The following is an 11,546-nucleotide window of genomic DNA, read 5'->3' on the forward strand; positions in this document are numbered from 1 at the left end:
CGGCTTCAAAAGGGAACTAGATAAGCATATGGAGCAGAGGTCCATCCGTGGCTATTAGCCACAAGGTATAGATAGGGGCTCTGGGGCAACTGATGCTCTGTATTCTTGGTGCTTGGGGGGGGGGTCAACAGTGGGAGGGCTTCTAATGTCCTGGCCCCACTGGTGGACCTCCTGATGGCCCCTGGTATTTCTGGCCACTGTGTGACACAGAGTGTTGGACTGGATGGGCCTTTGGCCTGATCCAACATTGGCGTCTCTTATGTTCTTATGATGCCCCAGTATGATGATGTCACTACTGGTGATGTCGTCGTGTCAGCGGCATCCCCGTGGGATGCTGCTATTTGGAGGTGGGGCTTCCCCTGCCGGCCAGCTGGCTGACAGCGGATTGGAGCCCCCCAGAATCAGGGGATCCCGTGCCCCAACCGGGGGGACGGCAACCCTAGGTCAGAGTATATCAGTCCTGACTCAAGGGGACAGGGTGATGATTAGGGGACAGGGTGATGATTGTGCAGTTGTCCCAATTTCGCCTAAATTTTCAAATGACCAAAACTGTATGATTGAACCTCTATGGCAACGCTGCCTTACAAAACCTTGATAATGCCCTACAGAGTGGAGAATGAAGGTCGCAGGGAGGGGGGGGGCCTTGAGTGTCTCATCCATCAAAGAAGCTCATTTGGTGGGTACACAAGAGACGGCCTTTTCAGCAGCAGCCCCACAGATATGGATTGACCTCCCAAGAGAGGTGTGCCCGGCCCCTTCTCTTTCAATCTATCGGAGGCAGCTGAAGACGGTTTTATTGGATTGGAAGGTCGCATTGGATTAATTTATTAGCAGTCCTAAAGTGTGATTTTAATTTCGGGGGGGGGGGGATTGAGTGTTATATATTTTATGTATTTTATCTATATTGTAAGCTGCTTTGATTTCCGTCAAGAAGGACGGCAGCTAAAAATGTTTTAAATAAATAAAACAGACCGTTACATAGGGAAGAGAGATTCAGGTGGGTAGCCATGTTGGTCTGAAGCAACAGAACAAATTTCAAGTCTAGTGGCACCTCCTAAGACCAGCAAAAGTTTGATTCACAATATAAACTTTTGTGTGCAAGCACACTTCTTCAGATACAATGAATTGGAAGTTATCAGTCCATACATATAGATAGAAGGTGAGCAGCAAATTAGTATACAGCATAATGAAGATGTTTTAACAGATGCAAGGACCAAACTGGAACAACAAGGTTCGTTTATATGGTCATCATTTGTTTGGATTTAATTTTGGGAGGGAAACAGGCTGCGATCATACGCACGATTAGACCCGGCATAGGTGCGAATGCCGATCGGATTTAAAGGGACAACAACATCTGGAAAACGCCCCCGCAGCCTTTGGCAACCCGTTCTGCTCTGCCAGAGAAGCAGAGTTAAAAGGCACTGTGGAAATCCGGTAGTAAACGGGTTGCGACGGGCCGCAGACAGACTTTCCCGTGCTCCAGCGCGCTCTCATGGCGTCAGGATGGTCTGATCAGGCCATCCCAACTCCGTGCCATTGTTTTTCCTCCTTCACAATATGCACATCGTCGCAACTCCTTAGGGAGCCCTCGGTGTGGAGGTGCAATTCATCGATCCCTCGTTTAAGTGCATGGGGGGGAAGTGCACACACAAAAAAGACTCACATGCAGTTGCATCTGATCACACACTGATGGACTGCGCCCACAGCTTCAAAGGGCGGTGTGATCGTGCAACTGTGGGTCAAATTCCTCCGGAGGAAATAGCCTTGCTTCCCCCCCCCCCCATAGTGAAGCCAATAAATATGTCAAAATTGGAGATTGATGTGTAAATGTATCCTTCTTAATTGTGGAATGCTGAGAGCAATTAACTGAGACCCTGTTGTTACGCTCCATCTGCCTCCTCTCAAGCATGGAGGTTACCAAGCATGGAGGTTAAATCCAAACAAATGGTGACCATATAAACTAAGCTTGCTATTCCTGTTTGGTCTTTGCATCTGTTAAAACATCTTCAGCCCCGGTCACACGGGCCAGATAACGCGGGGGGGGGCATGGCTGTTTGTCCCGGAGCAAAATAAAGCGCTGTAGCCTGATCACACGGTCCCCTGAGTCTCCGTGCTTAGGCTGTTAGCTGGTGATCACACGGTGATGCTGGAGCGTGGCAAAGAAGCGGCGCGGCAAGCATTTCGCATTTGTGCGCATGTGCAGTTCCACGGAGCAGCACTGCTTTCAGTTATGTGTTTGTGTGCATGCACTTACGAAAAACATCCGGTTTGCGACGGGACGTGGACACCCGCCGGATGCCACGGGATACTAGCGCTCCCACAATCAGACGCCCACCCGTGCCCCGCGTTTTTGGATACTAGTGCACTTTCCGAGGTAGTTTTTTCCTGCGCATCTTCGGCGGGACGCCACGGGTTGGCCACGGGTGTGCTACGCTTCCCAGATGTTGCAGTGTGATCGCGCCCCGAAAATCCACCTGACATTCACGCCTTTAGCGCGGCAAATCCTCCATGTGAATGGGGCCCTCATTATGTTGTATGCTAATTTGCTGCTCACTCTCGATCTATATGTGTGGACGGGTACTTCCATTTCAATGTATCTGAAGACGTGTGCATGCACATGAAAGCTTATACACCCAGAATAAAACTTTGTTGGTCTTAAAGTCACCACTGGATTCGAAATTTGTTTTCTAGGGAAGAGAAGCTGAAAGAAGTCGTGTTTCCCTTCCTGTGAGTCTCACCCTCATCTAGACTGGAATGGGGCCAAGCAAAGACCACGGATTTGGGGAGGGGAAAGAAGTTGCTTGGGAGCCGGGATGCCCCACTGCAACCACTGGAGGGCAACGTCTCCCCATCCCAACCTCTCTGACACCTCCTGCCTTCATTGTAGCAATTAGGCCTAATGTGCCTGTCTCTTCTTGTTTTCTCCTTGCAGATATCAACGAATGTGTTAGCCTCCCAGGAACATGTTCTCCGGGCACCTGCCAGAACCTGGAAGGCTCCTTCCGTTGCATCTGCCCCCCAGGCTATGAGGTGCAGAATGACAATTGCATTGGTAAGTCACAAGACGAATATCTCGAAAATTCGTCCGATCGAGCATGTTCGTTCCCCACAGTGGAGATCTGGATGCTTCCACGGGAGGCTCTCAAACCATGACATGAAGCCTATAGCCCTCTCCCGTTGCATGCTCCCCAGCAGCTGCTGTTCACAGGTAGACTGCTCCTGCACATGGAGCATCCATTGTGCAAGAATAGCTAAATAGCCATTGGCAGACATCCTTTGTGTATTTCACGAAGCCCTTTTTGATAAGGAGAGTCCAACAGGATCAAACCAAAGCACCCTTCTAGCCCACCACCCTGTGAGCAGCGCAGAAGCTTGGCGAAGCCAACAAGCTGAATACAGAGGCTCATGTGTCTCCCAGTTGTTGCAACTGTGACTTAGCAGTATACAGCCTCTGAACATGGAGGTTCTATTCAATTCTCATGGCTAACAACCATGGGTAGACAGAGTACCATAGACCTCCCCTCCCGTGAATTCTGTCGAATCCCTTTGAAAGCCATGTGTGACAGTGATTCTTGCCACATCACGTGGCAGAAAACGCTGTGGGTTTCATGCTGTGCCCCACGACCTTGCCCACAAAACCTTCCCCGGCCTGGGTTGGGACGGGAGGGAGAGGGGAACATCCGTGCCGAAGCTCTGGCTCATCTTTCCCTGGCGGGTTGCAGATATCAACGAGTGTGCTGAGGAGCCCAACATCTGCCTCTTTGGGACCTGCACCAACACGCCAGGAACGTTCCAGTGTATCTGCCCACCGGGCTTCGTGTTGTCTGACAACGGTCGGCGTTGCTTTGGTAAGTGCTGCCCTGTAGCAAGGGGGACTACCCATCTTGGGGGAGAGGGACGATGGCAACTTGGCAATGGAGCATGTCGAACAGCAGCGGCGGCCTGATAACAGGTGGTCTGAGCCTCATTCTGCTGTGGCCGAGCCAGGTCTCCTCTAGGCCCCATCTACTTTTTTCTTGATTTTCTCATGCGGCCTGCTGCTCCCTCAGACTCTCTTGTCTTGCAGTTCTTTGGCCTTCTGTCATGACCTGTGTAGGCCTGGGAGACAAGCATAGAGGTCTAGGCCTCTCGAGACCTGTATGGGAGTGGAAAGCAGACAGCCTACAATCCCCACAATCCTTAGTGATAGTTGTAGCCAATCGGTGTACAGGGATTGTGTGAGGTGATTGGGACTTAAGCTTTGTGGGCCATGAAACTGGGTTCTTTTCTCTTCTGTGGTCTTGCCTCACACAGAGTAAAACTGAGGGGACCAGTCTGAGAGAAAGATCCCTCACTTGGGACAGAGTGAGTACAGGCAGGAGGCCCGGTATAAGAGGGCTGTGGGCCTTGAAATAGTAACTAGTTAAGTGAAATAGTCGCGTTAATTCCATTCCCACAAAGCCCTTTCTTTCCTTTTCCTTTTCTTCCCTTAGAAGCTCATTGGAAAATACTTATTGGCCCCGGTCACATGGGCCAGATAACACGGGGGGAGGCATGGCTGTTCGCCCCAGAGCAAAATAAAGCACGGTAGCCCGATCACACAGTCCCCCGAGTCTCTGCGTTTAGGGTGTTAGGTGGCGATTACATGGCGATGCTGGAGCGTGGCAAAAAAGCGGCGTGGCAAGCGTTTTGCATTTGTGCACATGCGCAGTTCCGCAGAGCAGCACTGCTTTCAGTTACGTGTTTGTGCGCATGTGCTTACGAAAAACATCCGGTTTGCAACGAGACCTGGACGGGCGCTGGATGCCATGGGATACTAGCGCTCCCACGATCAGACGCCTGCCCCTGCCCCGTGTTTTCCGGATACTAGTGCACTTTCCGCAGTACTTTTTTACTGCGCATCTTCGGCGGGACACCACGGGTTCACTACGCTTCCCAGATGTTGCGGTGTGATTGCGCCCCGAAAATCCACCTGACATTCGTGCAAATCATCCGTGTGACCAGGGCCATTCCTTGTTTTTTGGATGCAAGGGCTAAAGGGACTGTGGCATAGTTTGCAATTGCTAAGGTAAATTTAGTGTCCTTCTCACTAAGCCAAAGAGCTAGGGTTTCTGGAGTATAAGGGGATGATTGGTCAATTAAAGGCTTAAAGCCCTTTCTTTTCCTGGGGTCTGTGCTCATAAGAAGGGCTCCACTAGATCAGACTGAAGGTCCATCTGCTCCAGTATTCTGTTTCCAACAGAGGACAGCTTGATGCCTCTGGAAAGCCCAGGAGCAGGGTAGGAAAGCAACCGCTTTTGCCTTCTATCGGTCTTCAGCCGCTGGTATTCAGAGACAGACTGCGTCGGCACAGAGAGGCTCCATTTAGCAAACATCACCAACAGCCACTGAGAGACCATGACTTTGTTTATTCTTGTTCTAAAACTGTATAAACGAATAGTCATCGTCACTTTTTGTGGCAGTGAGTTCCATAAGTTAATTACGCATTGTATGAAGAAGGGCTTCCTTTTGGTTGTCCTGAATCTACAGCCTACCACTTTCCGGATAAGGGCGAGGGAGAAAAAGTTCTCTGGCCCTGTTCACACAGCGAATTTGCCGCGGGAGAGCCATGGATGCCGGGCAGATTATCCGTGCGCGATCACACCGCCACATCTGGCCGAAAACCCACAGTTAAAAAGTACCTGCAAACAAGTACTAGCAACCAGTTTGCCACGGGCTGCTGACGGCCTCGGTTGGTGTGATCGCACCAGCATGCGGCTATTCCCTCCAGCTGTCGTGTTTGCCACGGGCACTGACTGACGAAACTCCACTGCACCACGTTGCGTCTGATTGCATAATCGCAGATCAAACTGCGACAGCGCAAATAGCCCCCCCACACACACGTTATCCGGCCCGTGTGGCCAGGGCCTCAGTCTGCTTTTTCTACCATGGCCATAATAATATAACAGCTAGATTCAAGTCTAGTAACAACTCAGAGACCAAGATTTTGGGGGTCTGAGCTGCCAGTGCTCCCTTCATCAGCGCAGGGATTCTTAAAAGCTTCCTGAAAATCTTGCGGAATCTAAAGTGCTACCAGAACGGTTCTACTGCTGTGCTGACCAACATGGCTCCCCTCTGAAACCATATTAATATAGAAGAAGAAGAGATTGGATTTATACCCCGCCCTTCACTACCCAAAGGAGTCTCAGAGCGGCTTACAAACTCCTTTCCCTTCCCCTCCCCACAACAGACACCCTGGGAGGGAGGCGGGGCTGAGAGCTCTGAGAGAACTGTCCGTGAGAAAACAGCTCTAACAAAACTATGGCTTGCCCAAGGTCATCCAGCAGCTGCACGTGGAGCGGAGTGGGGAATCAAACCCGGTTCTCCCAGATTAGAGTCTGCGCACTTAACCACTACACCAAATATAAATCCTTCTCATCCCCCCCCCGTCATCTTATTTTTAAACTGAAAGTTATAAATTCTTCCATCTTTCTACCCCCCATGAAAAAATTTTAAGAACATAAGAAAAGTCCTGCTGGATCAGACCAATGTTCCCATCTAGTCCAGCATCCCGTCTCACACAGTGGCCAACAACAGGGCATATAGACTGAGGCCTTCCCCTGAGGTTGCCTCCTGGCTCTGGGATTCAGAGGCTTAGTGCCTCTGCATGTGGAGGTTCCCCTCAGTCTCCATGGCTGGTAGCTATTGATAAGGTTTATCCTCCGTGGATCTATCTAATCCCCTTTACAAGCTGTTTCTTCCTGTGGCCACCACGACATCCCACCTGTGTCAGGATCTTGCAAGTTCCACCTGCCAATGCCCTGATTCCTCTTTTCCCTCCCTACTCCGCAGACACACGCCAAAGCTTCTGCTTCACTCGCTTTGACGCTGGGAAGTGCTCCGTCCCCAAGGCCTTCAACACTACCAAAGCCCGATGCTGTTGCAGCAAAATGCCCGGGGAAGGCTGGGGTGACCCCTGCGAGCTGTGCCCACAGGAGGGCAATGGTAGGTGTCTGGCTGAGCGTCTTTCACATGCCTCTCCTTAAAGTGCTTCATAGGCCTTATTGCCTTGCCCGTGTAAAAGGTACAAATTCAGTTTTAAATACATCCATGTTTCTTTTTGAAACCATCTGATGTCCATGCAGGAAACGTTCATTTCAACCATCCACCTCTTCATTTTTAAGATATGCTCTGTCCAAAGAGCATTTTTACACTTGCAGCTAGCATTTCCCCGCATAGAGATGTATATGGGTTTGTTCGTCTGTTAACCATTGTACCAAAATGTGGTGGGGAAACCCAGTCAGTTTCACCAGGGCAGAGTTCTCTTGTAGTGCCCTTTTCTTGCTTTCTAGTGAAACTGACAAGATAATGAGAAGTTTATTTTAAGTTTCCATGCTGCCTTCACAGGGCTTTTCCGCATTCTCATTTTTGTGGCTTTCCTTTTTCTTTTTCTTTGGGGGGGGGGGGTTTTTTTTCCATAACTGTGGGGGGGGGTCTTTTCTGCACATAATTCGATATTATATCACTGTTTTATCCAGCATAAAAACCTGTGGTTTAAATCTGCAAGGAAATATGCCAGACATGCAGCAAGAGGGAGCAAAACACACGTGAAAAAGAAAAAAAATGAAGCAATAGCAAAAGCAAAAAATGAAACATAAGCCACAAGAGTGAGAATGCAGAGGAGCCGCCCCCCCCCACACTTCTGGACTGGCCAGTGAAACTGACCAGGCCAAGAGAATGTCTTGTCAGTTTCACAGGATGTCAGTTTTCTTTTGCTGTCCCTTCCCTGTTCTCCAGTGATACTGACAATATTTCTCCTCACCAGTCTTTTCCTTTTCACTGGGGAGCAGAGAGGGAGATGGTGAAGGCAGAGGGTGAACTTGAAAGCACATGGATGAGATGGTACCCATCTCTAGCCGCAAGGGGCTATGGCGCATCTAATGTTGACCAACAGGGGAGTTTATTGTCTCATATTAGTTTAAAGTTCGAAACGTCTGAATAGTGATGACTCGCCTTTACTGAAGTGGGGAAAGATTCACAAGTGATCATTTAACTGTTTGAAAATGCATGCATTGTTTCCGGTTGTGCCAGAATTTGTTGGCTGGCTGGTTTGCATCCTGCAAGGGAGGGATTAGGTGGGGGCAGAAGCAGTTTTCCATCTCCTCCTCGCCAGTGTGTCGCCTGCCTCGTTGCAGAACTGATTTTGCTCTGAGTGGCAGAATTTTGGGGTAGGAGAGTCTAGGCGAGCACAGCGACAGTGAGAGCAGCCCTATGTGGGCAACAAACACACGGGAAACATGGCAAGGTTGAGTAAACGTGGGAAATCACCGTGTTCAAACAAAACAGACAGTTCTGATATGCTGCTATAACTTCATTATTCGATTAAATCATGTAATGCACAGTAAAGCAACCTATTAATTATAGTACTGATAATAATGACATGAAGATATAGAAATGAATATGACAAAAGTTGCATGTTTTGAGAAATTATTCTTCAGGCAGTCTATTTCTCCTGGAACCAAAGCTTACAATGCTACAATGCACAAGTGAAGAAATTCTGTAGAAGGCTTCTCTGGTTCTCCTGGGAGGCGTATTGCATTGACGTTTGCTGCATCCCTTTTCTGAAAGCAAGACAGCCTGCAACACTGAATCCTGTCTGCATAATCATCTCTGCAGAGGTGGACTTTCCTACAAGAAATCTATATCTTCATGTCATTGTTATATCAGTTAATAGGTTGCACTAGGGTCCTTACTGTATATTATAAGTATATGATTTAATTGACTAATGAAGCCCCCCCCTCCTCAGATGAGGAAGAGGCAGGGAACAACTCAGCCTTCTCTAGAGACAGCCCAGAGGAAGAACCCTTAGCAATACCCGAGGAGGAGGATCTGTAGAAGGCTTCTCTGGTTCTCCTGGGAGGCGTATTGCGCTGACGTTTGCTGCATCCCTTTTCTGAAAGCAAGACAGCCTGCAACACTGAATCCTGTCTGCATAATCATCTCTTCTGCAACTTCCCTGGCTGCTTCTTGCTCTGACTGAGGGCTGCTGGGAGCAGGGGGTGGGACTTGTTGCCTTCCCCCCGGGCTCTTTACTCCCGGAGCTCCGATCCTGTGCGCTCCTGCAGGAAATGACCCATATGACACTAAGCTGGACCATCAGTCCACTCAGCCTATTCCTGCTCTGCAGGGTCTTAGATTTCCTTTTACATTTTCCCACACCCTGGGTGTATTATTGTTGTGCTGTCGGCTGCTTGTTACAGATTTTTCAAACTGTGAACCACAAATAGCCCGGAAGAGCCCAGTCTCGTCAGATCTCAGAAGCTAAGCAGGGTCAGTATTTGGACGGGAGACCGCTGAAGGAGAGTCTGCAGAGGAAGGCAATGGCAAACCGCCTTTGCTCTTCTCTTCCCTTGAAAGCCCCGTGAGCGGTCCAGCCATGAGTCAGTTGCAGTTCAACACCACACCAGACCCGTGGCCAGGATTTTGTGGCTTGTGGGGCACATCTTTCTCTGGTGGGGTTGAAGTTCTCAGTGCAGAAAGAAAAGCCATTCAGCCAATAGAAAGCTGTTACCAGGATAGATCTCTAAATTGCAAGCTGTCAACCACTTTAGATGACAGATCTCAGCTGCTGCAAGTTAATCACTTCTGCCAGCCAGCCGAAGCAACAATTCTGATAACAAGCCGGCAGGTGGGGAGTGATGACTTCTATAGTCAAGAAAGCTAACAGTTAGGCAGAAAAACTCTCTTAAAGGAGACCAGTTTTTGACACAGAGTTAGAAGGGATCCTAGAGGTCACCTACTCCAACCCCCTTGCTCGGTGTGGGAATTAGTCAACTGAAGCACCCCACTTGCTTAAAGGATTGAAAAAAGTATTTACAGGAGAAATTCTTGTGGGACTGTGCCTTTAAGAAAGGGGGCAGAGAAAAAAAGAAAGAAAGAAAGAAAGAAGGGGGGCAGAGCCACCATAAGCCCTGGCCCAGCTACGGGCCTGCAGCACACTTCATTTAAACTGCTCAGAATAGTTTTCATGGAAAAGCAGAATTCTGCAAAACTGTAGACAAATACCATCTCACCTCCATCCTCTTCCTTCTATAGTTGCTTTCCAGGAACTGTGCCCGTACGGCCATGGAGCCATTCCTGGACCAGGAGATACCCGGGAAGGTAAGTGTTTGTCCCCTACAGCAGAAAGACTCAGTTGCCAAAATTTACTTAGGAGCACAGTGCTCAATGGCACGCCCTTGGCTGCCCATTGTGAAAAGTAACCCTGTAATGTTAGCCAGATTCTGAAGGATGAGAAAACTCCGAAAGCCCTCCCCCGGCCTGAGAGAAATAGAGACAGCTAAAAAGGGACTGTCGATCCTCTGGCCACCTTTGACTCTCGACCATCTCTGTCTTTTTGTTAATTATTTTATTTCTTTTAGAAACGGATTAGCTGCTTTTCAACTGGGGGGAAAATGTTTCAAGGCAATTTACATTTCAAAAGGGTGCATTAGTGTTCATACCCATTCTTCCCTTTCAGTCGCCAAGGAGGAATTATTTTACTTATTTATTTCCATTTAGATGACACCTTTTGCCCCAATGAGGACCCAAAATGGTTCTCATAATTTCTGAGGGCCCTCAAAACAACCAAGTGAGGTAGGTTAGGCCAAGAGGGTGTGACTGGCCCGAGGGTGGCCAGCAAACTTTCCATGAGGAAAGGCTGACGGATATCCGCATGTATAGCCTGGGGAGGAGATGGCTGAGAGAAGAAGAAGAGGAGGAGGAGGAGGAGGAGATTGGAAGAAGAAGAAGAAGAGGAGATTGGATTTATACCCCGCCCTTCACTACCCGAAGGAGTCTCAGAGCGGCTCACAAACTCCTCTCCCTTTCCCTCCCCACAACAAACACCCTGTGAGGGAGGTGGGGCTGAGAGAGCTCTTTCAAGAACTGCCCTTTAGAGAACAGCTCTGAAAGAACTTGTGACTGACCCAAAGTCACACCAGCAGCTGCATGTGACGGCGTGGGAAATCAAACCCGGTTCTCTGGATTAGGGTCCCCCACTCTTAAGAAGAAGAGATTGGATTTATACCCCGCCCTTCACTACCCAAAGGAGTCTCAGAGCGGCTTACAAACTCCTTTCCCTTCCCCTCCCCACAACAGACACCCTGTGAGGGAGGTGGGGCTGAGAGAGCTCTTGACAGAAAACTGCTCTTTTTCAAGAACAGCTCTTATCAGAAGTCCAGCCAGCTGCAAGTGGAGGAGTGGGGAATCACACCCGGTTCCCCCAGATTAGAGTCCGTGCACTTCACCACGACACCAAACTGGTGGTAGGATAACCATCTTCAAGTCCTTGAAGGGCTGTCATTATAGAGGATGCTGCAGTGTTGTCTTCTGTTGCCCCAGGAGGTCAGACCAGAACCAACCAACAGGTTGAAATCAAATCAGAAGAGTTCTCGGCTAAACGTTAGGAAGAACTTCCTGAGAGTCAGAGTGGTTCCTCCGTGGAACGGGCTTCCTCGGGAGGTGGTGGGGTGGGCTCTCCTCCTTTGGAGGTTTTCAGACAGAGGCTAGGTGGCCATTTGACAGCAATGCGGATTCTGTGAACCTAG

General features: G+C 49.3%; 1 protein-coding gene across 1 annotated transcript in view; it reads left to right on the forward strand.

Annotated features, from left to right (window-relative positions):
* FBN3 (fibrillin 3) overlaps positions 1-11,546 on the forward strand; it is a 248,900-nt gene that overhangs the window by 204,106 nt on the left and 33,248 nt on the right. Inside the window, exons 44-47 of the mRNA XM_015413252.1 lie at positions 2,933-3,052; positions 3,723-3,848; positions 6,811-6,963; positions 10,054-10,119. Coding sequence (XP_015268738.1) covers positions 2,933-3,052; positions 3,723-3,848; positions 6,811-6,963; positions 10,054-10,119 — 465 coding nt within the window. The remainder of the gene's footprint in view (positions 1-2,932; positions 3,053-3,722; positions 3,849-6,810; positions 6,964-10,053; positions 10,120-11,546) is intronic.

Source organism: Gekko japonicus, unplaced genomic scaffold, assembly GCF_001447785.1.
Source record: "Gekko japonicus isolate JY-2015 unplaced genomic scaffold, Gekko_japonicus_V1.1 scaffold914, whole genome shotgun sequence".
NCBI classification, from domain to species: Eukaryota; Metazoa; Chordata; class Lepidosauria; order Squamata; family Gekkonidae; genus Gekko; species Gekko japonicus.